The 27134-nt window shown below is 44.1% G+C and overlaps 3 protein-coding genes across 4 annotated transcripts; 1 reads left to right on the plus strand and 2 right to left on the minus strand.

Annotated features, from left to right (window-relative positions):
• Window positions 1-6879: 6879 nt before the first annotated feature.
• kctd9b (potassium channel tetramerization domain containing 9b) lies at window positions 6880-11289 on the minus strand. 2 transcript variants are annotated; one of them, XM_041059660.1, is made up of 12 exons: window positions 11144-11289; window positions 10853-10974; window positions 10721-10764; window positions 10445-10538; window positions 10192-10250; window positions 9978-10106; window positions 9833-9900; window positions 9633-9728; window positions 9333-9482; window positions 8837-8942; window positions 8698-8730; window positions 6880-7214 (listed from the first exon to the last, which is right to left on the minus strand). In XM_041059660.1, exons 1-12 carry the CDS (start codon window positions 11234-11236, stop codon window positions 7201-7203), a joined length of 1008 nt encoding a protein of 335 aa, XP_040915594.1. In that variant the 5' UTR covers window positions 11237-11289; the 3' UTR covers window positions 6880-7200. The 2 variants fall into 2 exon arrangements, with proteins under 2 accessions (XP_040915594.1, XP_040915593.1); XM_041059659.1 differs by having other exon boundaries at window positions 6880-8385; window positions 8597-8730.
• A 466-nt stretch (window positions 11290-11755) lies between these two features.
• Window positions 11756-15979, minus strand: march5l (membrane-associated ring finger (C3HC4) 5, like). Its single transcript, XM_041058619.1, has 7 exons — window positions 15869-15979; window positions 15178-15253; window positions 14729-14931; window positions 14268-14398; window positions 14001-14172; window positions 13589-13755; window positions 11756-13057 (listed from the first exon to the last, which is right to left on the minus strand). Exons 2-7 carry the CDS (start codon window positions 15204-15206, stop codon window positions 12893-12895), a joined length of 867 nt encoding a protein of 288 aa, XP_040914553.1. The 5' UTR covers window positions 15207-15253; window positions 15869-15979; the 3' UTR covers window positions 11756-12892.
• An 897-nt stretch (window positions 15980-16876) lies between these two features.
• Window positions 16877-25808, plus strand: actr1b (actin related protein 1B). The gene is made up of 11 exons (XM_041058616.1): window positions 16877-17064; window positions 18860-18924; window positions 19340-19415; window positions 20930-21055; window positions 21160-21284; window positions 21818-22034; window positions 22121-22213; window positions 22318-22492; window positions 22616-22677; window positions 22842-22882; window positions 23768-25808. Exons 1-11 carry the CDS (start codon window positions 17017-17019, stop codon window positions 23868-23870), a joined length of 1131 nt encoding a protein of 376 aa, XP_040914550.1. The 5' UTR covers window positions 16877-17016; the 3' UTR covers window positions 23871-25808.
• Window positions 25809-27134: the final 1326 nt, after the last annotated feature.

The raw sequence follows: 27134 nt of genomic DNA on the forward strand, positions 1-27134 counted from the left end.
GCACACACACACACAGACACACACACACACAGACACACACACACACACACACACAGACACACACACGCTCACGCAGAGACACACACACACAGACACACGCAGACACACACACACACACACACACACACACACACACACACACACACACACACACACACACACACACAGTGAATGTCCCACAGATGGATTCCTTTGTGAATTCATTAGCAGATTGGCATAATGTGTGTTTGAGTGTCAGGCTGTGAACAAAGCCTGTGAGTGTTTCTCTCTGGATGTTTGCGGCTGCTCAGCAGAGCACAGAGGAAGGATTGTGTGATTCTGCACGGCTGAGCTTTCAGTGAATCTCGGACAGTTTTATTCTCAACGGTATGTTTTCATTTCATTCAGCTGAATATTCAGTTAATTTAAAATGACTGTGACAACATGACTTCAGATTCTTTCACTCAAACACAAACACATGAATCCAGGTCCAAGATCATAAAAGGCACAAAATGAAAACTGAAACACAACAGAGAGGATGTTAAAATCAACAGATTATGATATTTCTTCCAGAAAAGTGAACAGTTTGGCCTGATGGTGGCGCTAGATTAAAGGCCAGAGGTCACCAAACACATGAGGGAGGGTCCTCTGAGGACAAAGAATAACAGCAAGTTGGACATCAGGCTGATGAGATGTGGACGAGGGTCAGACGACACTTCGAGGCTGAGTAAATCATTCTGTAATGGTTCTGTCAGAACTGGAGAAACAGCTTGTGCAGATGCAGATCTTTCCCTGTGTCTCATACACACACACTGTCTTTGATATATGTCAGTGGGACATTCACAGTCGACTCACAAAATAAAAACAGGAGCGTAAAGTTTATGAATGAGGTAAAAGTTTGTCAGTGATTTCTGATTCTGCTGTAAAATATTCTTTTGTTTCATCGCAGAAACATTAAAGAAGCAGAAAAAAGACTCTGGGAACATGGATTACATCAGGGTCAAAAGAAGAGAGGGATATTAAAGCAAAATAAAGCTTTTGTTAGAGCCCAGGAACATGATTAAATCAGTGTGTGGTGAAACAGTGGAGGATGAAAAGGCTCTGAGGATGTGGGTTTGATTCCTGTTGGACTCAAACAGGCTTCACTGCCTTTTTATTCTGTGGTTCCAGCTCATTGTATGTTTCTGCACCTGTAACAGGACAAATCCAGCAGCAGGAAGGGACTTTGGACTTTACTGAACACGGCGGTTTAACTTATTACTGTTAGTTAATGAAGAGTCGCTCACAGCCTCTGAATATCTGCAGGAAGAAGATGAACCACTTTGAAGTGGCCTCAGACTTTTGGACCCAGCTGCACACAGAAGCTGCCTCAGTTCTCTGAGGTGAGGAGCAGAGAAACGAGTTCAGCTGCTGGAGATCGCAGCTCTTTTCTGTGTCCTGTAACCTGGATCAGTGAGGCAGCCTGTGAACTAACCACACTAACACTGGGTCACAGCCTGGACGGGGGACACAAGACCAAAACATCAGTTTCCACTGATTCACTGCAGCACAGAGGCCTGATGGCTGCTTGTTCAGGTTTACAATAAACAGATCTCACTGCCTTCAGCATTTTCCCTGGCAACACACAGTTTTCCATAAACAATCCTATCAAGTGATACAACCTGCAAACACACACACACACGAACACATCGAATTTTGTTATGTTTGTTTCACTGATGCTAAAGTTGTTTTTCTGCATAAAAACACGAAACTGGAGAAAAACACAAACGTCAGTGTGAATCTGAGCCGATCATCAGTCCTCAGTGTCCTCACAGCAGAGACTGTGGACATTCCCTGTAACAGCAGATGTCTCTGTGAGCTGCTGAGCCAAAGCCACAGCATCCCCAGCCCCAGCCCAGTGCTAACTACTGACCCTGTTAAACCACACAGTCAGGCCAGTCTGGACCCACCCAGACCTGGAGCCAGAGCCAAACCCCAGACTCTGGACAAACCAGAGCAGAGCAGAGCCAGGATGTGCCAGGCCAATAAAAAAAGCACATTCCTGGTCACCAAAACCGGCCTCAAGACTTTTAACCCCTGCAGCGCTCAGAGGCAAACACAGGTGCTCTCCTCATCAGAGTCAGGCAGGAAAACAAACTTTCTGTGTACAGACAGAGGAGAAAACAAGGAAAAACAACAAGAACTACGTTCAACCTTCAAAGTAAAAGCTGTAAAATTGTGAGAAAGCCGAGGAAAACAAACTTTTTGTTAGATGCTTTTTAAAGATGTGACTGATGTGTTTGTCTCTCAGACAAGAAGCAAAAACTTCTTCAGCTTTAGTTTTTGGCCAAAAGTCCAGAAGATCTGAGTCTCCTACCAGAGGTCAGAGGTCACCACAGCTCCCTTAAATACAGAGGAGCATGTGCATCTGATGATTTATATGTCAAGATCCAAATTTTGAAATCAATCCTGGAAGTGACAGGGAGAGAGAAGCATGTGGTCTATGTTTAGTTTTCATCCAGGCTGCGTGGCTCTGGGGCAGCGACGGTCGCTCCGCTGCTTTGGTCCAAATGTTGGATCAAATGCATGAACTTCGGTTCAGACGCTCGTGCTTTATGCATAACGGTATCTGTAGAAGTTGAGGACGACACTGCTCACACACTCTGTGGTGTGTTGCGGTGCAGCATTCGGGGTTCATCCAGCTGAAGTGGACCTGGAAGGCCGAGCCTGGCCCGAGCGGCTCTGAGTTCACGCCTCAGACACGCTCCCTCATGTGCTGCCAAACGCAGGAACATCCTGGAGGCCTCCTGAGGTTCAGCAAGGAAAGTGTGTAATTTCAGTGAGATGAGCAGCCCCACTGAGCTGCACTCTAATGACAGAGTTCATGTTCAGGGCTGGGCAGGATGAGGATGATGATGATGATGCACCTTAGCGCTGCATGTGTGTGAGTGATGGTATGTATTTACAGAACTGCCTCAAAGTGAGAGAGTTTTCTACCCTTCAGTGTAATAACGCTCTGTGTGGTCTTTTACTGCTCATACACCTTTAATTCACTTATGAACATTTGCATGCACACGTTTCTGTGTGTGGTTCTTTCTAGGAGTTTGGATGAGTGCGTCCTCCGTGAGGTCAGAGAGGCTGCAGCCGCAGGGAGATTGTTGTGTTGCTGGTTGGAGGTTTTGGTGGAGCCTGGGTGGGACAGAGACACAAAGACTCCATCTTGAATGTTTCTGTCACACTGATACAGACGACCAGCGGTGGAGCGATTTCACATCTTGTTTGCTAAAGAATATTTAGACAAATTAGTTGTAAGATTGTGTGTTTTGCATTTTTGGTTATTTATGTTTCCATGAGATGATGGGATTGTTGTTTTGTAGCATGTATAGTGATGAGATGGGAACTTGATGCTTTAATTTTAATGAGACTGATTTAAAATCAGATTCAGCAGTTTCAGGTTTTCTCATTTTATATTTGTGTGAAACTCAATGCCAGTCACACACACACACACACACACACACACACACACACACACACACACACACACACACACACACACACACACACACACAGCCTCCTCCCTCCATAAAATAAAGAGAGAGAGAGAGAGAGCTTAAGACAGACACACCACAAACTCTGGAATGTGGAGTTTACATGGGCAGCTTTATTTGGCCTGAAGAAAATGTTCCCTCATTGAGCTCAGAAAGCCACATCCCTCACTCACACACACACACACAGACACACACAGACACACACAGACACACACCCATACACATGCACACCCACCCACATAAAGAATATAGCCATAAAAACACCCACACACAAAGCAAATATTCCAAATAACGCTCCATCTGTTATAAGATTTAATATTTCAGCGTCTCCACCAGTTCAGAGCAGAGGATCAGGAGTCTGCAGGTCTTCAGTCCAGCAGCTTCATCAGTTTCAGGCCTGATGGTGGATATATGGTGGTGTCACAACAGTTCGTGTCCAGTCACAGCAGGGCCGGGCAGACAGAGGCTGACAGGGGCAGAACTGGGTGGATCGACCTGCACGTGACTCGGTATGAAATGAATTTGCATCGTGCACAGTGTAAAGTGTTTGTAGGACTCAGAGACACTGCAGATTTAAAGGAAGACTGATGAAAATCAAAGCAGCAGGGACCAACATGATATGATAACATGACTGATATGAGTGAAGCTCCAAAAATCCTGGATTCTACATCTGACACGATGTCGTTCACACTTTCTTCTAGTGTAATAAAACCCGCGTGCAGGGCTGCAGTCTGTTTCTCTCCCAGTAATAATCACCAACTGGTCAAATGGATAAAACAGACAGATGTTGTGGTTCCAGTGAAGTCAGTGGAACAAACGTGACAGTGACTCGTGTTCATATGAGCTCATACCTGAGTGGGCTGCTGTCATTACAGCACAGAGACAGACGTGGATGGATCAGAGTAGACGTACACAGCTGACATGAGGGTGGACAGAGATGAAGGATTCTTCCTGTGTGACTTTACATATGACTTCATGAAAACAACTATCAAAATGAATCTGTCTGTAGGAAGCGCACTGGTCTGAAACATGGCTGGATCGACCTGTCAGGGGCCTGATGGGACAGAGCCAGGTCAGTGTGGTCTCATCAGACTCAGTCACTGAGAATAACGTGTCCCTGCCTTTAGCCAAAATGGTTTGTTGTCATTTCAAACCCAGGTTGTGTATTTTTCTGGTTTCAAACTTCCTATAGACAGACCCTCTATCCCAGCACTGCACCCCCCCCTCCCCAGTGTTACTGACCAGACTGGAATAAGCACACTCAGCCCTGAGGTGTGCAGAGACCAGCCTCTTCAACATAAACACTTCCAGCCCACAGTCATTGCATTTTATTCCTCCTTATAAGCCAACAGCCCGGTGCAGCCTGCCCAAACATGAAGTGAAGCAACTCAGTGTTTCAGAATCTACACACCCACTGAAAATACACCCTCCAGTTTCCTATAACACACAGTGAGCAAAGCACGGGGGTGTGTTGTGTTTGGCAGCTGTCACAATGTTTTATACCAGTCCGGCCACCACTCAGCTGATACTGGTTACAATGGTTTCATCTCCATCCTTTTATTTAAAACTGCATAAATCAACATTTATGGTTTAAACCTGATTAAATGGCTGTGTGATGTTAAAGGCTCATTGTGATGAACCCACAGTGAATTAGCATCAGCTCTGTGGAGCGAATCAGAGTCTTTCAGCTCTTTGTTTTGGTTTTCTATCCCACTGTCATCTGCCTGATTTCCAGCAGCAGCTGTTTTATATTGAACAAGCTCTGATACACTTCCTGTCCAGATGTGTAGGTAAACATCCGGCTTGTTTTTGTGTATGAAATGGGCCGAGAGTTGTGATCAAGTAAACTCAGGTAGTATCACCTGCTCACCTGAGTCCAAGTCAGGTTCAAAGGAACAGAGTGAAACCTGTGACACTGGGAACCTCTGAAGTTACGGCAGGAAAGACACAGATCTCAGGAGCTGGTGGAGACCAAAGCAGAGCTAAAAGGAGGATAAATACTGGACCGTCAAGTTGCCAGAGTCAGATTCCACTTCAATCATCACATTGCTCAGTGTCTGCTGGATGAATAAACAGGTAACACATTCGCCTTAACAACTGTATAATGTGACAATAGTCACGGTTGTGTTATTGGCTTGTTTTGCTGCCCCGAGTGGCCAGAGTCGCTCACTGCAGCTTTAAGGACTAAATTCACTCTGTTTTGTAACTGGGGCTGTGGTTTACTGATGTGTACTGGACTGGATGTGTGTGGACTGGACCAAGTGGTGATGTCTCTTAACCACAAACCACCAATCAAGCGCCTCCACCCACAGCCTGATTTCCACAGGTCAACACCACCACCACCACATTATGCTGCTGGGGCTGGATCAAAGACAGCAGATATAAAGCAGAGGGAACACAGCTCCATCATGTTCCTGCAGCAGAGCACACAGATCGATCCCCGGTGGACTCCCAGCTTTCCTGGGGCCAAATGTTTACGTGTTCCTGTGTTTACACTCCAGACAGAATGCATGTGTACATGAATAAACCACAGACGTAAACTGTAACCGCAGCCAAATCACCATCTGCAGCGACTGAAAAACAAGACAGAAAATAACTGAAGCTGGAGGGCTGGGGTCTGGAGGTTTGACCTGAGGCCCACTGCGGTGTTTTCCATCAGCACCAGAGGGAAAAGCTGCTGGTTCCTAAAAGATAAATGTGCAGACAACAAACCTGATGTATCTAATTCATCTGTGTTTCTTCATCACCATGAACACACACACACACAGAAACCTGAAGTTAGAGTAATGTCTGTATAGAAGGTTGTGTTCTGCACTGCTGTCATGTTCAGTGATTTATCTGGGGTCCTGCTGAGGGGTCCCAACCCCCATGTTGGGACACCTCACTGTACATAAACTAGTTCAAAGTACATCTGGCTGATAATGAATCAGTCAGACTTTAGGAGCAGGACCTGAAGCAGAGTATTTTTACACTGTGACGTTACTGAAGAATCTGAGTGTTGGTGCAAATGTTCATGCTGTGATTCCAACACTGACTTTTAAATCTGCCTTTTACTTCCAGCAGGTGAACTGATCACAGACAACACTGCCCCCTGCTGGGGTAACAAGGTACAACCAGCAGCCGGTGGACGGGTGGTTTTGGGATAAAAAGACAAATAATCTATCACAATATCAGATCAATGTACTGATCAAACATCATTGTCCTTTATAGTAATTCGGGATGTTAGATATAAATAAGTTTTCTATATAAATGAACACAACTGAATCCGTACATGAGAAGACTTTTCTCCGTGATTCTTCTTGAATACTTCCTCGTATCGTAAAGCAGAATTATTTGCTGTGTGTTCAGATAAACGTCAAAACAGGCAGAAGTTTTAAGAAAAACATTTATTGAACATCCTGCTCATAAAGTAACCACAGCACAGCAGAACAGAAGAAGACAGACAGGTCAGGTGCAGCACCTGTGTGGTTTCACGCGTCACACCAGTACACGACACCTGCACCGACTCTAGCCGGTGAATCACAGACATATAAAACCTTATACATACACCACCGTTCAGCAGGACGTGACATTTTCTCAAATCTAGATTTTTCTGTTGGCACAGCAGTAACTAAGCATCATGTATAAAAACAGCAGTGTAATGAATCGAACTCTCAGCAGGACGTCCAAACACAGAAAACACATCTGGTTCGTTTTACTCTACAATCTCTTCTGTACTGAACTGTTGCACGAGGCATTTTTACTTTTAATCTTCTTTCATAAAATAATTAAGACAACAAGCAGGACCTTCAGTAAGCACCTGTTACTGTCAGAGGTAATATAACGGAGCTGGAGCTTGTTCAAACACATATCTCACAAATGAATACTGAACATACAGTAGGATGTACAGCCTGTTTCATATTGTTATTATCTCTGAGAAAATAAAACACCTCTTTATCTCCTGTAACAGCTAAAATCTTTTTTTCTGCATGTTGTTTCACTCAGCAGCAACTGAACTGTTCTTTCTGTGTAATTTCAACATCATTTCACCAAATTTAAGTTTTTTAACTTTATTATAAAATGTATGTGTCTACCTCACTTTTTCACTGTAGGTATCTGAATTACAGGATATTTTTAGGCTGAAGCTGAACAAACATTCAGAGTTGCAGGCACTGGAACAATAAGTCTATTGCTAGAAGTCATTACTTTTTTCCACAGCTCAGCATGGAAGTGATTAGATTTCATTAAAATGTATTTGAACCAACTTTAAAACTAACAGAAAGAGTTCTGAAGGTTTATGAATATCATAAACCTGAGTTAAACATCTTTACTTTTACAAACAACCCAGCACTACATTCAAAAGCTCAAAGCTAAACCTACAAAAACATATTGTTGTTTCTGTACAACTGTTCAAACAGAGGAAGGAATTTAAATAGCATCATGTTAGAGATGCAAAAACGTGTAGAAAATCTAAGCTGTCGACACGTGTTGGAGTTTGGTTCAGAGCAAAATTCAAGGTTTGGCATTTACTGGTCATCAATACTCCTGACAAATGTGTGTTTCATGACCCACAAAACAAACAAACATTTACAAACACGTATGTTCAGAAATCTTCAGACCAACAACCAAATCCAACCCAGCGTTCATTCTGTGAACACAATCATTTCCTCTCTGTCTTTTTTACTTATGGACCATGAAACATGCATCAGTCACTGGCAGTGGGACTAATTTCTCTGGGAGAGCAGGTTGTGCTTTAAAGCACCGTGTGGAAGACTGAGATGTTTTACCGCACACTCTGAGACATGTGCAGAGGAGTCAGCATCTCCTCGAAGATGGCTCCCTTCACATTGGAGCCTCTCAGGTTTGCCTCCTGCAGGTCGCATCCTGATAAGTCACAGTTCTGGAGAAGAAGATGAAGAAAACCTGAATGTTCCACAGACCTTGGACCCGGGAGGTTTGAAAACCTCGAAATCAAATTTTTGTGGGCTCTCAAAACCCAATGAATTATTTCCTATCAGCAAACTGAAGCCGTTCAGGACGTGTGTGTGTGTGTGTGTGTGTGTGTGTGTTTGTGTTTGTGTTTGTGTGTGTGTGTGTCTGTGTGTTCTCACCTCCAGGTCCGTCCCGGCCAGTGTAGCTCCTCTCAGGTTGCAGTTCTTCAGTTTGGCGTTTTTCAGTGTGGCGACCCTCAGGTTGATCCCCGTCATCTGACTTCCCTCCATGTCCACGCCCTTCAGGTTTGCCCCTGTCAACGTAAACACACATACACACGCACACATTCACGTGTAAGTTCAATAAAAACGTAATGCAGGTGGGTTTATCTAAAGAACACGTCTGATTGGCTGCTTCACCTTCCAGATTGGCTTTGATTCCAGCAGGATCCTCAAAATTACAGCTTCTCAGTGAAGCTCCTTCTGCATTGGTACACAGCATCTTCACTCCCTGCAGGTTGGCTCCCTGCAACACACACACACACACACACACACACACACACACACACACACACACACACACACACAGACAGAGACAGACACACACACACACACACACACACACACACACACACACACACACACACACACACAGAGACAGAGACAGACACAGACACACACACACACACACACACACACACACACACACACACACAGACACAGAGACAGAGACACACACACACACACACACACACAGAGACAGAGACAGAGACAGACACAGACACACACACACACACACACACACACACACACACACACACACACACACACACAGATTTATCAGGTTTAGCTGAGCTTAGTCTGGGTCAGTGTCTACTCTCCCTGATCATCTGCCCATGAACCAAACCCCACTCACATCGAGACACGCCATGGACAGGTCGGCTCTCTCCAGGTTCGCCCCGCTCAGGTTGGCGTGGGTCAGGTTGGCTCCTCTCAGGTTGGCCATCTTAAAGTTGATGTAGCGCAGATCCAGACGAGACAGATCTGCACCGTTGAAGTTCAGACCCTGCAGGGTCACAGACACACAAAGAACCTCAGTGCCTTTTTTAAGCCTTTAGTTATTTTATACAGGATCTTTCATGTATTACACATGTATTCAAAAATGACCTTCTCTTGTCTTACATGTAGGGACATTTGTCCCTGTACGTGTGTTTACCTGACAGCGCAGCTCTGACTTGGTCGTCGTGGCCAACAGGAAGCGAATAAACTCTTTGCGGGTCAGAGGTGAGTGGTCATCAGGGGGCTGAGAGGCCTGAACAGGACAAACATGTGGAGGTAAGACAGCTGGCACTGAATTCATTCATTAATTTCATTCAGCACAATGTTTGGTTTACACACACACACACACACACACACCTTTATGAGGGTCTCCAGCTGCTCAGCGAGCTGTTCAATGCCAAAGAAACGAGCCTCCTCCAGCACACCTGCAGCGAGATTAACGAGGATCAGAACGCAGCATCATCTAAGACGTGTTAACATGTCTGAAAGCGTGTTGTTATACCCAGCGGGTTGATCCCCTCGTTGATGATGAGCTGTCCATGTCTCAGGTAATTCAGAATGGGTTCAAAGTAGTCTGGACTGCGGTCTATCAGGTACGCCCCCTGAGAGTCCTGCTTGTTCCCCCACACGTCTGAATCCAACACAGAAGCACAGGGACAGACGTGAAGCAACATAAAGAGATGAATCAAAGTTATGTTTTTAAAGAGTGACTTCACCTTTCTCTCTGAACATGTGGGCCAACATGCTCTCAGGCTCTTTACTGACCAGGGTGCTCCTGAGGAAACACACACACACACACACACACAACCTGTTTACAATAAAACCACATCATCAGAGACAATGTGGCGACCATGTTCCAGTAATGTCCAGCTGCGTGCATGTTTTCATTTAGACAAACAAACACTGTCGCCCATTACATTCATATCATCAGAAACTGGAACGGGACACGTGAACAGACGCCACGTTTACCTGGTGGTGGTGAAGCAGCGTCCACCGACGTTGAGCGTCAGCCAATCAGTGTGAGTCTGGCCCTTTTCAGGATCTGTGAGGTCATCCTGAGGATCTATACACACACACACACACACAGGTAGAGTCACTGAAGGTGAGTGGACCATCGGCTGAAGGTGTATATTTTTACTGTGATTAAAATGAGTGGATGCAGTAATGTAATGGTTGGAATGGAGTATCTTTACGTTGTTGTTGGTACTTTCATTTGAAGAACAGCACGTGAGTTCTTCCTCTTACCTTCAGATGGGTCTTCCTCTGATACGTACAGCACATCATCATCTCTGTAGGAGCAGACACGCACACTGTGATCACTGTCACTCCAAAACGAGCTGAGCTAAGAACCACGACGCTGCAGCTTGTTGCTTTTACCTGATTAACGTGATGTCGTCTATCAGGCCGCCGTTCCCGTTATAAACACTAGAGGCTCTTATTCCCAGTTTGGAACTGGCCACAGACAGTAAATCCTCCAGAGAGCCGTACACGGCCACCACCTGTGTGAAACCACCGGTAACACTCAGCAGCTCACGGTACAGCGCCGTACACACGGAATGTTTGACATTAGCTTCCAACACTGAGGTAAACTGGCCATTTTGTTTAGCATGAACACAGAGTACGGAGGCTAACCGACACCTATTTCCCGTTTCATCCTTCCCAGCTTACCTTTCCATTTGTGGAGGTTCCGTTGATAAACAGCGTGACTCTCCTCATGGCCAAAAAAAGCTCAGTTAGACTGTCAGAAGGCGCGAGTTTCATCCAAAATACATGTTTTCAGGCAACAGGCACTTCCTTTCCCCTTTCTCTTTCCTGACTCCTCTCAAACGCCCAGTGAAACCGAATTAGCCAATCAGCTACTTAGCTTAAAAGCAACAGCCAATCAGTAAACCGAGTGGGCGGGACCTCCACATAATCGTAAAGAATCGGTGAATAAATCGTTTTTCCTCCAGTGTCTTCAGTGTACACTTCAACAACAAAACTTTACACTAAATATAAGATGTTATATATCATATATTAGATTATATAATATCACCTGAACAATGCACATTCCTCCAGGGTCTATTAGTCCATTTCTCCCAGTAAATAAATACGTACAAACACACAGAAAAACAATGACACAAGACCTAAAGATTCCCTTCACACTTGTTTTAAGACAGAAAATATTCAGCTAAGATCAGAATAAAGTTAGTTTGATTTTTTATTTTCGTAAAATGACATCGAACGCCTCTGCCTCACTGAAACAAAATCCAGAATAAGAGCTTAAATAGAAACAGTCAAATTAAAAGTTTGAATTGATGACTAAATTTAAAATTTGTAATGAAGCTGACACACTTTAGGAACTTGTGTTAAAGAAATTTACATCTTTGTTTCACAAAGAGCTTTATTAAACAAATTATTCACCAAGACATAAAAGAAGAGCTCCTTTTAACATACACTGATATTGATCCAGAGCATGTTCATTTGGCAGAAGCAGAGGACACAAAATCAAAGAAAATCAATACTTTCTCAACTTAATCTGGCCCACGAGCTCCTTGTTTTTCACCCTAATATTCAGAAATCAATTCAAGCATTTTTAAATTCGGACAGAGCTCCAAATCAATGACAAATTTACATCTATAATAAAATAAAACCTTTACTCAACATATTCCAAACAAATATTAATATATCAGTGTTCTAAATCTCCTGTGACCCCCGTCTGAATATCAAACGACCACACGTGGGGTCTGAAACCCGAGGCTGAGCAACTTTAGATGTGCTACAAGACAAAGTTAAAGTGAAAACATTCGACTGAAAACCACACCCTCCTTACTCTGTGCAATAAAACTATGAAATGCTTCGACTGAGAGTCAGTTCTACAGGCTGCGTCTCTGCAGCACCCTGTACTTCAGTCTGAAAGCAGCAGTGGTTCAGCAGGTCTGGCTCAAACTGACTGTGTTTGCAAACAGCAGCATTCAGTTCATTTAGAGCCAAATCAGGGATTCAGACATGTTTAAAAAGTAACTGGAAGGAAAACAGTGAGGGAGCAGTTATGATGATTATGATTACATTACTTTATTGGTCGCCACGTTAAAAGATAAGGCAACACATGTTTTATCACAACTTTTATAAACATCTTGAGACTGAGACGAACAGAAGGGATCTTGAATATGGGTCGTTTTACAGTCTAGGACTGGGACACTGGGACACTTAGAAGTGTGTGTCACAAAGACTGTAAAGACTGAAATTACAAAGTAAAAGGTTCGTTGGGCTGGAAATTCTTAACTGATAGTGTTGTGGTTATTTCCACGTAGCTCCTTTTTCTCCTCATCTACAAAGCACTCACCCAAGTTTTGCTTTCTGTTTCATGTTAAAATATATTTGGTTGTGCACCATTGTCTCTGACTCTGTTTCCTTCCTCGCCCTGAATGAGTCAAACTACTCGTTTCCACTATCCTCTGTGTCCTCCTCTCCACCTTGGTTTTGTCCGTCTCCATTTCTATCTGGGTAGTTGAGGATCTGTCTGTTGGCCTGCATGATGTACTGCTGCTGTTTGAAATACACCTTCAGGACTCCCTTGATCAGCACAAATGCGATTCCACCCTGCGGGGAAGGAGGAGGACAGAATGGTGTCAGCGATAATTCATTAAAAACACAGGTGACCGAATGACATGCTCATGAAACTGAGTAACCTGGATTTAATGAACAGATACTGACAACAGCTACTGTACAAATCAACCATATTCATCTAAAGATGCCAATGTTCCTGTTGTAGCCACATTAAATGTTACACAAATACATCAAAAGATTATTTTATCATCAACCTCGTGATTTTTTTCTCAATAAATTGTTTAGTCTATGAAACGTCCAGCCAGTATAAAAAAAATCCCAAACTGCACAGTGTTGTCTTCAGATGTTTCTCTGTGTCCAAACAACAGTTCAAAATCCAAAGAAACTCAAGTTCACACTGCTTTCACAGGACAAACTGGGAATAGCGAATGTTTGGTCATTCTGAAAATAGTTGGTGAGTGACTTTGCACAAATACCAACAGTCAAGAGCACGGACACCACCACGTAAACAGAGCCCTGCAGGCTTTTGCTGACTTTCTGTTAAAGTGCATAAGGTGTATTCACCAGTATTGTGCGCTGTAGATTAGAGGACACCTGTCGAAAAAGCAGCCTTCCCACCACACTGGCAAGGGAGGGAAAGATGAGAGCTCCACACAGAGTCCTGGACACAGAGAGGTGGTCTCCTGCACTGGGCCCATCAACAGGGAGACGGGGCAGATAACGACTGTTGCCTGAGGCAAAACAGAAAATCTGTTTATGACTCAGTTTTTATTATATTTCATAAAATAGTAGGTGAATTTGTGAACACTCCCAAATAATCATGGACATTTTTTTACAGGTCATGAAACACGTTTCTGTCACCAATAATGAGATCAGTTTCTCTTTATACTTATCCCCCACATTCATCTTGTCATCATTAAAAGGCACATTGAAGTGTACATTATGCCATACAGTATGTATGTGTGTGTTTATATACCTGGTGGGAGTTTGCGTTTATAAGAGAATCTCTGCCACAGCCTCACTATATAATCCTCCCAGCGGATCATCTTTCCCAGCACCAACACCACAGGGATGGTGGGTAGACCCATCAACAGGAACAGCGGGTCTGCTCGCTCCATCACATACAGCCCCTTCTTATGACCCACAACCTGCACATGGAAATATTTAAGGGTGAAGGTCCTACAGACTGTGATGCTCTCTGGTTTTATGCTCTTTCTGTGCGGTAAGTGTTAGTTCAGCAGACCTGCATGACAGTCACAGCTCCGTACGTGACGGCCGACCAGTACACCGTCCCGACCACCACCCCGACAGCAGCGAAGGGACTGGCCCGTGACAGAGCTCTATCTACCTGCTGCAGGAAAAACACTAACGGGCCTGAGGAGACACAAGAAACCACACAGTCACTTAAAGAATCAGTCTGGTCTTACTCTACATTTGTCTTTAGGAGCCAGAGAGCTCCACTGTTGTCCAAAAAACTCCTGTTTGTAATGCAGGGTTGCTGTCTAAAATTTTAAGTCTCAAACCTGAGCTGAGAGAACTCATGACATATGGACAACATCATATTTTCTCAGGTCTGACAAAACTCTTCCAGAACCAAACAAGACATTAAATAACTGTTTAGGTTAGTGAAAGTGAAAGTCACAGGTTAAATCAGCAGAGTTCCCCTTTAATCTGCTCGATGTTGAGTTGTAAAGTTTCACTCACCCATCTTGGGGAAGATAACGTGGTATTCAGTGCCACACTGTGGACAGCTGACTGCTCCTCCACCATTTCCTTTCTGCTTTTCGTCCAGCCAGCGCTGCAGACAGGACTGGTGGATCCATTTGGTGCAGCCTTTACACCTGCAGGGACTCACCCACTCTGCACTGTGGTCATCCCTCTCAGTGGCAAAACACACCCAACAGTGTCTGGACAGCACACACACACGCACGCACACACACACACACACACACACACACACACACACACACACACACACACACAACATTAAAGGTTCCTAGTGGAGTTTTCTGTATTTTTTTTATCTCATGCATAAGGACACACATGCTTGTGATACACACTCCCGTAGAGTGTAAAGTGTGAAATCCACTACAAAGCAGAGTGAAGTGGTGCATAAGCCTGACATAACATGCAGTCAGGGCATGAGGTCATACTTCTCAGGCTGCTCCTCAACAAGGGCCATGACTCTGCTCTCTCAGGTGTTCTCATGAACCCATCGGCAGCGAGGACCTGTGAAATGAACATTTGCACATGCACACAAATACATTCACTTCACAATGACTGGCTCTGAGGGACAGTTACAGTGATGTAATGTAACCAAGTACATTTACTCAAGTACTGTACTTATAGAATAGTGTGTAAGATTTATGTGGGTCTATTAGCAGAAATGTAATATAATATTAAAGACAGTATTTCTGTCTGAAATGATGGACAATCAAATCGAATCACTCAAGAAAAGTACAAGTACCTCAAAAGTGTACTTAATTACAGTACTGGAGTAAATGTACTTAAGTTACTTTCCAACACTGCTTGGTATAAACTGAAAGTATTCTTGTGAAATAAGTTAGCTACGGTTCCAGTTTGAAAAATTAACACAGCCTAACTGACGTTTAGTTGTTTTAGTTGTTTTGTCACTTTAAACTAAAATCACCTGCTTGAACCACAACAACAAAGCTCTCGTGCTAACGGGAAATAGCTCGTTAACTTTAGCTAAAGAGTTCCTACTTTTACATCAAGCTAGTTAGTAAACGGCAACTGCGCAAAGTTAACCAATAATTTAGCACTCCCAATAAGCAGTCTGACTACAAAACAGTTGTATGACACTAATGTAAAAGCAACACCTACCTGGAAAAATCACTCTATGTCCCGACTTGTAATGATTTTAATGTTAAATCTGAACTGAAATGCTGTGCTAACACGGCTACGTTGACTTTCTCTGGCCAAGCCTCGCCTCGGTGAGGATTTCAGCAGCAGCTTTCTGATTGGCCGGGGACCATGACGTCAGATGATACAGTCACGGTGTATGGGAAACGTGGGAAATCTGAGTTGTACGTTGTGTGAAAATATGACCCATAATTAGATTAATAGGCCAAGTTATTCTAGTGGCTATCACTGTAATTAGACACACAACCATCAATAACAATAACTTCACAGCCGAGCAAAGATAAGTATACAAAACATATACACGACTACTATGAAGAAACATAAAAGTCATGTAAAACATTAAGCACATTCTTACTGTTGTTAGTGTACCACTGCCCGCTGTGCCGTTCTCGATGATTGATGAATCATTTGTTAACGCTTCTTCTTCCCCAATATTAACCAAAAAAAAAAAAAAAAAAAAAAAGAGGGAGAGGGAGAGAGGCTATTTGGGTTTTAAAACGAAGCTTCTGTACAGGGCTGCATGGTGACACCTGCAGACTTGATGAGCCTGATGATCAAAACTCTATCTGTTAAAATTTCAATCTGTCGACTTCTTGATTTAAACTCTCTGTTAATAATAGCTTTCTATTAAATGCTTTCTATTTAATTAAGATTAATGTCTGCAGACTCGGTGACTTAAACTCTTCATCTTTATCATACTCCAAGAAACTGGATGTGCATTTGTTCGGATATTGATCTGATGTTTTACAGATTAATCGAAAAATAGAGATGATAATCGATGATGAAATCAATCGTTAGTTGCAGCCGGTTACAGCCCTGTGTCCTCAGGTTTGTCAAAGGTTCTGCTCCTGCTCGCTGACAGCAAATCAAGTACGCATGCCTGTTCTACCGAACGCTGTGATTGGTTATTATTCCTGTCAGTTAAGATAACCGTCACCGTGATTGGTTGGGAATGTAGGAGGCGGGCCGGCCCTCAGCGGCAGCAGCACACAGAGAGGAGCGGCGGAGTGCGGAGTGACGGGGCGATATTTTTTACATGATTAAAACACTAAACGGGGACGAATACACGCACGGATCCATAGAAACATATCTTAAATACCCAGTCCGTCATGGAGTCCTATGACATTTTAGCTAACCAGCCGGTTGTGATTGATAATGTAAGTATGATGTCATGCATCCACACCCAAACCGAGGCCGCTGGCGGGGACCGTTGGCTAGCTGTTAGCTGTGTTAAGTATTGTTTTATAGCTAAAACATCGGTGACGGATCCCGGTCGCTCTCATTAAACCTGCCGTAGTTACTAGCAGTGCTTTATAGGGTTCCACCCAAAGTGCTATGAGCTCCAGCTGCAAGTAATTGTAAGGACGTCTCTCGACGTGTCCAGACCCAAGCAGGCGGTAGCTAAACTCTCTAGCTAATCTCCGGTTTGTTTGATCCTGAGTGTTAGCTGTCCGCGGAGCTGCAGCTGGATCATCACATATCTCGACTGTGTTCGTGCTGAATACAGCATAGCATGGATATAGCATAGCGATCTGAGCTGTCAGCAAGGGTGTGAGCGTCCTCCTGAGCCATTAGCTCTACAGGATACAGATTGTCTACGTCTGTGTGTGTAGCTAACACAAACAGTGGCTATGCGCTGAGCACCGGTACGTTAACAGGGACCTGCAGAACGTGAGAGGTCTTAAGAAGCATTAACTTCAGTCCCGTCAACAGGTTTTAAAATAATTTACAAAGGTCTTGAGTATTTTTCTTGCTTGCCGATAGTAAGAATAGTTCTTTTCATGTTACGTGAGCCGTGGATTTTTCTGCAGGAGTCTGTTTACTCCTTTTGTTGTGGTGTTAAAGGCCCCATTAGACCCGCAGCTAACAATAATACTACTGCTAGATACAAGATACTGGACACTGGAACATCATCCGCTGACAATGGGCAAGTCACATTTTAGCTAAATCATGGTTTCTTTTAGATTTATTATTTTTAAATTTGCTAGTATATCCATCAGGTTTCTGCTGCTTTAAACAACGTTACTAAGAATTATTGTTATAAACTCCAGATCCTACTGACAGAAATGACAGTAAAACATATATTTAATTGCATTCACTATTAAAAAGGCCCCAAAAAGTCTGGAATTATATTTGGTGAATCTTACAGAAATCTTGGTCAACCACATGGATGTTAGCTCTGCAGTCAAACCATAATGAAACGGGGAAAATCGTTCACATCAGCCTCTGACTTGTTATTCTGAGATACAGTGAATTTCTGACAGCGATAATATCTGCCACCTGGAGAACAGAACCACAAACATGTCAACAAAGTGTTGGCAGGATAGCTGCAAATTCACCACCTGAATAAAATCCAGTATCACCATTGCAATCCAGTCAGCTAATTTCAGGAGAGTTATGCACTGTTTGTTTGTCTGGCTTTATGTGAACGGTTTCAAATACTTGGCACAACAAAGTTAATTTAGCTAATTTAGATGTTTATCTTCTGTGACTACAAGGCTAACCATCTGGGATTAATGAGCCCCCAAGTCAGAATTGGTTTTCCTGTTCTTCCTATTCTACCAACACTGTGTGAATACAGCATTAGTGCAGCTCTCTACCGTTAGGCCTTAGGTAGTGGCTGGACATCGCAGAGGTAACTGGCTGAAGTTATGGTGTGAGGAAACAAACTGATGCATCTGAAACAGGCTTGTCAGTGCACTGACTGTTAAAGTTTTATGCCAGCCTCACTAGACAAAGTAGCTCTTGAAACAGGAGGGATGTAGGGCAGAGTGTTTGTGCTAGCTGCTAGGCGGTGCCTGAGCACGAGTGTGTTACTGCCGGTGGCCTCTGGCAGTGTCTTATGACCTCCGTCTTTCTCAGACACACTGCACACAGATTAAAGTACTGCAGCTCTTAGTTCAACCATAACCCTGTGACGTGGGGCTCAAATGTCATCTCTCTTTTCTTTAGGGTTCGGGGGTTATCAAGGCTGGTTTTGCAGGCGACCAGATCCCCAAATACTGCTTCCCGAACTAGTAAGTGTTTCTTGACCTCTTCCCACAACACTCACAGTACAAAGTCATACGTAATGTAAAGCTACAGCAGTCATTTTCATTATTGGAACATACACTGTCGCAGAGTAATAGTGACAGTGTTTCTGAAGACACATCCAATGTGTTTTAAGATAAGAAACTAAAACATTTTTAAATGAACCAAAGTAAGAACAAATATGAACCGGTAACTTATTCCAGTCTGAACTAATTAATCAGTTATCAGAGTAAATGTCTGTTAATGCTCTTCAGTCGACTACTTGGTCAATGAACTTACTTTTCCAACTCTAATGTAGTCTCAGATATTTTGTGTATTTACTCAGTGCTGCATGTTTGTCTGTTATGTGTGATACTTTATATTGTCTGACTCTCTGCTTCTGTGTGTGTGTGTGTGTGACAGTGTGGGGCGTCCCAAGCATGTTCGCGTGATGGCAGGAGCCCTGGAGGGAGACCTCTTCATTGGACCCAAGGCAGAGGTAGCACATGTGTTTGTGTATGTGTAAAGACATTTGAATCATCAAACACCAGAATCAAACACTGCCAGTGACATTAGTAGGAAACATGTAGAACATTTAAAGCTCTCCTGCATTAGACTGTGAAATATTCATGGCAAACCTTATAAGATGTGTTTCATGAGGAGGTAAATGCATGTGACTTGTTTGTTAGACCTCAGGGATAAACACAGTGAGTTTTGGTGAGTAAAAGTAACCGTTGGGTAGCTCAGTGTCCGCGGTGCACCAGCCGTGCAAGCCGCTCAGATGACAGCAAGATCTGGGCCACAGAAGAAGACATCTTGTTGTTAGTGACCTGGGCCTTCCTACGTCGTTTCTGATTGTACCAGCGTAAACAAAAATCTTGTCAGCTGAGTCATTACAGATCTGCCCTCCATATCTGCTGCTTGCCTGAATGTGCAGCTCTGCATTATTGTAAATCTGCTGGAAACTATGCTGCAACTAACAGTTATTTTCCTTATTGGCTGATGTTCTGATTATCTTCTTTCTGTTCATCTTTTCTTCTGTAAAGAGATGAAATAAATCCATTTTAACTGCCCAGAGCATGAGGCGACATATTCAGAGGTCTTGTTTTGCATTTCAGAAGCTGGAACAGGAAAATATTTGGCATTTTTCTTTAAAAAAATGACACTATTGAATGTAATGATGTAAAACGATTGATTATCAAAATAGTTTCAGGTTATTTTTCTGGCAGTTAACTAAACGATTCATTGACTTAGTGTTTCAGCTCTGTTTTGTGTCTGTGTTTTTCTTGTCTGTGGTGATTGTAGGTTTTCCTCCATGATTGCTCTGCACTTTACTTATGTCACTCTTGGTTTAGGCAAAGTAGGCAGTTGGCTGGGGGCCCCAAAACCCTAAAAGCCCCTGCATGCGTGGAATTTGCACCCATAAAGTACAATGTCTGTTAAAGCGTGTTAGATAAGGGACCCTGTGTCAATATCTGATTTAAGAGCTTCATTATTTTAGTTTATATTGTGTTCACATGGTTCATGTTCCTAAATTAAGTTTTGCACACAGTAATCCAGTATGATTCCATCAGAGGATTACTGGCCTCACTGGATTTAAAGGGAACTTGCAGGTGATAGGATGCACACACATTGTACTGTGGGTGGTAGATGGAGTCATACGGGGCCTTACAGCACAGTTTGCCCGGGGACTGTTCTTCCACTTCGTCTCCCATGAGCCTTCAGACAAACACTGGTCTAGATGTCATGTGAGTTTATTTCCACAGTGGATCTCTTTGCCACTGATGTGCTCAGGAAACAGCTGTTGTATGTACACTTTGCTTCATCATCTCTGCAGTTTGTGAAGCATGTGACTCAAACATTTTGTCCGCAGAGCATTTCAAGGCCTCATGAGATGTTGTGAAGAAATACAAATTCACAAAAACTTCACCTGTCATTTTTACAGGTCGTCAGTTCTTATTTCCTCATTATTCATACCCCGTGTCTTTGTCTCACCACCGCTCTCCTGATCAGGAGCACAGGGGTTTGTTGTCGGTTCGGTATCCGATGGAGCACGGGATCGTGAAGGACTGGAACGACATGGAGAGGATCTGGCAGTATGTTTACTCCAAGGAGCAGCTGCAGACTTTCTCTGAGGAGGTGAGCTCCTCTCCTCCTGCTGTGTGATAATAAGGCCACCTGTCTCTGATATCTGAGCATCGGTAACCCTGAGCTTGCATGTTTGTGTTTGGTGTCTTTCACAGCATCCTGTACTGCTGACTGAGGCTCCTCTCAACCCCAGCAAGAACAGGGAGAAGGCTGCAGAGGTTTTCTTTGAGACCTTCAATGTCCCTGCTCTCTTCATCTCCATGCAGGCTGTGCTTAGCTTGTAAGGACTCCCCACTCCGTCGCTGCATTCACTAGTTTAATGAAAGAAAGACTGAACAGCTTCCACGTTATCTCCTTAACAGTGATCTAACTGAAAACAGACAGTGTTACAGTGGTTAGTCACATTACTGCTGAGTCGTCATTCAAGTAAGGCTGAGGCTCCTTGTGTGGAAGAAAGTGTTGGTGCTGTTGTTAACCACATCATATCGTATGACAGTCAGCACAGTTGTCAAGTCTCGTTGAATGGTGATGAGGACGACTGTAGGACAGCCAAACATATTTATTAAAACAACATAGAAGAATAGGTTTGCAGTCAGGTGAAGTTTGTCCTCTTTCACCGGCACTGAAATCATGAAATCACTGAAATCAGCGTCAGGAGTCACCACAGACAGCATCCATTCATGAATCCATCCTGACTGCTGTCCCCAGTGCTGGGACCCAGTGTCTCTTAGTGAAACATGGTTAGAGGACTGATGTGTGGATGGTGGCGGTGTAGTCTGTAGTAAATGTGTGACTGTCGTCTGTTTCATGCAGGTACGCCACAGGCCGCACCACCGGCGTTGTGTTGGATTCAGGCGACGGCGTGACCCACGTTGTGCCCATCTACGAGGGCTTCGCCATCCCACACTCCATCATGCGCGTGGACATTGCTGGAAGAGACGTCTCCCGGTACCTCCGCCTGCTGCTGCGCAAGGAAGGCTACAACTTCAACACCTCCGCTGAGTTTGAGGTTGTTCGCACCATCAAAGAGGTAAAGGGGCAGGTGTGAAGCGCTTTGAAGTATGAAATATGCACAGCTTTTACTTTGTCTGATCAGATGTGTTTCTGACTTTGCAGAGAGCCTGTTATCTGTCTCTCAACCCCCAAAAGGACGAGACTTTAGAAACAGAGAAGGCTCAGTATGTCCTCCCTGATGGAAGCACTTTAAATGTGAGTCCAGCAGATTCTGAGAGGTGTTTTAGAAAGATGTGAAATATTTCCACGGTGAAAATTTGCCCCCGTCCTGACCACAAACCCTCAAATCTTATTTTCAGATTGGCCCCGCCAGGTTCCGTGCTCCAGAGCTGCTGTTCAGACCTGACCTGATCGGAGACGAAAGCTCGGGCATCCACGAGGTCCTGGCCTACGCTATCCAGAAGTCTGACATGGACCTCCGACGCACACTGTTCTCCACCATCGTGTTGTGTGGAGGGTCGACGTTGATCAAAGGTTGGTGTTCAGTGATGATGGGTTGTCATGCACTGCAAACACTGTGCAGACCTCACTCACTCACTCACTCGCTCGCTCACTCACTCACTCACTCACTCACTGAACCCATTTCATCTGTTTCAGGTTTTGGGGAAAGGCTACTAACTGAAGTGAAGAAGCTTGCACCCAAAGACGTGAAGATCAAGGTGAGTCCGGACTCTGGAGTGTTGTTTACAGCTGTGCTGACACGTGCTCCCTGATGTTTAGTGGATGGGTGTGTGTGTTGTGACGTTCTTCACAGCAGTGGTCAGTGTGTGTTGTGCTCAGTAAACGTTCTTGTGACGTTGCTTTTTTTTTTTTCCCTGTCCAGATCTCAGCTCCCCAGGAGAGGCTGTATTCCACGTGGATCGGGTAAGAATCCAGATTTCAGACTTCAGTCGTGGCTTCAGACTCTTCAGCTTTTAGTGACACCTGCATGATTTGTGTAGCACAGTTTTTTTTGTTTGGTGTTGGGGGTGTGGTCAGTGCTCCACCAGGGACACACCTGCACTCGATGCAGGACTGTGTGTGTGTGTGTTCTCAGTTACTGTTTAACTGAGCCACCGAACATCTGCTCGTTCAAATCGAGTTGACTTTAGCTTAGCTTGTGAAAGCAGCCGTTTGAAATCGTCTTCATTTTCTGTGGGGCTCGAGCGATTCACTTCTCGGGGCAGCGAGTCTGACGGTGTGATGCGCGTCTAAACACCCATGCCGGTGGTTTTCCGTGTAAAGTCCCACGCGCCACCGCCGCTAATTCTCCAGAAAAACAGTAGTTTCGTCGCATGCGCTTCTCGGCTACTGTACCCGACTACGTCTTCTGTCAGCACGGAGCGTCTGATGCTGATGCTGCTGCTGCCGTCGCCGTCGTCACGTGAAGCAGTGAGAGGAGAGAAGTGATGTCAAGAAAGAGGTACATGGCTGAGCACAGACCACAAGCACCTCAGATCTTTATACAGGCCAAAAGACAAAAGCATTAGTTTTTCAGTCAGTTGTTTAGGCCACTAAAGATACTGATGGGGGGGGGCGTGTAAATACTCTGTGTATATACATCTCTAAATTGTGAAATTTTGTTTAATGTATCTGAGGGTTGAAATATAAAAGTACAGCACTGACATTTCCACAGAGAGGCTGTAGTTTTCACCTGTGAAACGTCTTGTTTGTGGATCATAAAACGTGCATTTGTCTCCAGCACTGACACTGATTTCTCTCTAAGCTCTGTGGCAAAGTGTGTAATCTCCTCATCCTTCCTCCCGACAGTGGCTCCATCCTGGCATCGCTGGACACCTTTAAAAAGATGTGGGTGTCGAAGCGGGAATATGAAGAAGACAGAGCACGTGCCATCCACAGGAAGACGTTCTAGCAGGGGCCGGCGTCCTGCGAATGCCCCTCAGAACTGCCCTCAAACCCCCCCCCCATCATACTGTCGGAGACTCCCATACTCCTGCACCCGTCGTCCTCTTCTAAACCACTGTCAGCCGACCGCTTTAACCCCTCCCCTGCACCCACCCCTCAGAGAAACACACACGTTTATGTGTGGGCGTTTCCGTATTTACCTCCTTTTTCATTCGCCTCCTTTTCTCCCCGTTCTTCCTGCTGATGGGTGACGGTGACAGCACCCGTCGCCTCACCCCAAACATTCACACACAGAGGGCCGTCAGGGTATCTCAGAGGGCAACGATTAGCACTGTGGACTCGTACTGCAGGCCCTACTATTCTATAATTTAGTCCACATTTAAGTATTGGGATTGCTCTCTTGCCTGCGAAGCCCTGCAAGGTGTAGAATATAATGAAATGTCAATAAACGTGAATGTTTTCTTTTTTTTTTTTTTACTGTTCCATTCCAAGCCGAAGAGGTAGATTTTTATTTGCTGTCCATTTTGTAGGATTTTTTTTAAACTTTCTGACACAGATTATCTCGGGCAGAACAAAGGTTTGAAGTACTGTAGCAGCGTATAGTGCTAGTGAGGTAAAGATAACCACTGTATTGTATATCTGGCCTAAACTGCACAGTTATTAAAGTTAATGCGGTTAATTTATCATCAGACTGACCACAGGTCACCTCTTATTATCTTCTCTGTTGTTATTACCAATGAAATGTTTCAGGTGTTTGTGTCCATGAAGAAAAGGTGGAGTTCGGTCGTTTGTCAGCTTCCTGTCTCAGCTGACGGGATTAAAACGAAGGGTAGGAAATGCCTTGTTTTTGTTTTTGTTTTTGTTTTTCCCTCGTTTAGTTCCACGTTTACAGCAGTTGAGATGCACACTTAAAGGAGAAGTCCGCGATTTTTCAGCCCAGTTCTTATTCTTCTCATAGTTGTGGCCTGAGTCTGGGCCCTGCCACCTGTAGAGGTTTAGTAAAGGTGACTGGTAAATGAAGAACAGAGTCTGTTAAAGCTTTACAACTTTAATTTATATGCAAATCAGCTCAGACACTTTTCTCTGAGTTGAAAGCAGGAAGAGGTCGCCTGTGGCGGTCTGATGGTTTTCAGCAGAGGTGCAGAGACATTCCAGGCTTTGGTTTGTGTCGTGGTTGTTGTCTCTGTTGAGAGGAGGATGGGCTGTCGATCAGAGGTGTGGGGCAGATCAGCTGACTGGACGCACAGGTCTGCATGATGTGTTGCTGAGATTTTGCAGGTGTGAGCATCTGCAGCGACCTATCTTTACCCATAACCCTTCTCTGCAGATGTTTTCGCGCCTCTTTTCATAAACAGGTACCGATGTCTGTCCGCCTCCATCCTCCGTCTTTCCTCCGCCGTTAGATTTAGCTCCTCGTGTTTGGTTCTGGAGTCAGTGATGAGAAAAAGACCCGGGTTGAAAAAGGCAGGATTTTTTTTCCTTTAAATGTTTTTGAGTGTAACATTCAGCTGACAGGACAAAAACTCGCTGTCCCATTTCCCCCACTGGTCCTTTGGAAGCTCTTTGCTTTCTAAACTCGGTTGCATGTCAGTGAATCGTGTAGTTAAAGATCTCCACAGTCAGCCACAGAGACACGAGGCCAGGCTGTGGAGTCTGGATGGAAGAACACCGAGAGGCCACAGAAAGGCTGATCCTCCCCCCTCCCTCTCCCCTCCCCCTCCCTCTCCCTCTCCCTCTCTGTTATAGTAAAAGTCTGGGTCTTATGATTTCCCTGCATCTCAGTGGCAGTGAAGGGGTCATGTCCACACCTGTGTCCGCCTTACTCCGCCTGCGTCAGCGCCGGAGCGTCCACATCGTCTGCTTTTGGGTGTTTTTAAAAAAAAGATTGAAAAAAAAAACAAAGGTTGTAAAACGTCATCAGCCTTGTGTACAGTGGAATGCTTTTCAACAACAACCACCATGAAAACCATAGGATAACAGACTAAAATGTACAAAACTGTTTATTCAAGTGTTTGCTTTTACTTTTCGTAAATTCAGTATAATAAATAAGTTAATGGCTGCTGCTCGGATGTCTCTCGTCCTTCATCTGTGTGAATCCGTCTTAAACCACGTCTGCAGGAGCTTTAACTTAAACATCAGATAAAATGAATTCAGTGACGTTTCTGTGATGTTTTATGTGTGTTATAATTCCACAGGATTAAACCACAGGTGCCTCTGAGGCATAAACCATAGACTGCAGCTAAGATCTGTATCTATTTATTTATTTATTTATTTATTTATTTAAAGTTCCTCCAAAAAGCCAGAACTTTTTTTTCACAGTAGTTTGTTCATCATCTGAACAAACTGTAAAACAGGAAACACTCTGTGCTGAAGACATTTGTAATAATTCCCGTATGTTTATTAACATCATTACTTTTAATATTTAATTTCTGGTGCTCTTACAGATTCTACTTATTTGATTAAGTTGTTCGTTTACATTTCACCTTGTTGAATTTCACTTTCTGCTGGTTTGTGTCCAGGAATTAGTCACATCCAATGAGATCAGTCATGAGAGATTCTCCGGCGCTGGCTGAGCGTGCATGTCAGTCGTGCAGTACATCTGTTCTCCACCAGGTGTCACTCAAACAGCATCACTGCAGGTAAACTGACTGAGGGACATACAGCCTGCGTGTTAGGCTCATCCAGCTCAGACGAGGTCGGTCTAAGGTGTGTTGTCTCCAAAGTGTTGTGTACGTGTGGGTCAGAGTTTCAGCTCAGGTGTGCACGTTCTCCCGTGAAGTTTGTTTTTATAGATCCCAACTTTTGCGTGGAACGTTTTGTGTGTAGGCAGCAGTTATACATCTGTGGGACATGAGGGACATTAGGTTGCAGGTGGTTAGAGCGTGTGATTCCACCTCTTTGTCTTGTTTTCAGACTCAGATCCTGGGAGACCAGGCGTCTTCATCCCTGTCTGATGTGAAACCTCACAGAGCTGCTGACTCTTTAAATCCAAATTAAAACTCATCTTTATGCCTTAACTTTAACTTAGAGGCTTATTGTTTGATTATTGCTGAAGCTGCCGGGGTGTGACCTTTGTTTGTCAGCGAAACAGAGGAAACAACACACAATCAATCATCGATCCATTTAGGCTCTTTTTACCCTGATATTAGTTTTGACTGCTGCTTGATGAGGAAACACAGAAAGTTCCTTTTCTGATCAAATATAGAGTTGGAAATATTTACCCTGCTTATTTTATGGAAAATAACCCCATGAATTATGGATTAGCTATCAA

Source organism: Toxotes jaculatrix, chromosome 16 (assembly GCF_017976425.1).
Source record: "Toxotes jaculatrix isolate fToxJac2 chromosome 16, fToxJac2.pri, whole genome shotgun sequence".
NCBI lineage: Eukaryota > Metazoa > Chordata > Actinopteri > Toxotidae > Toxotes > Toxotes jaculatrix.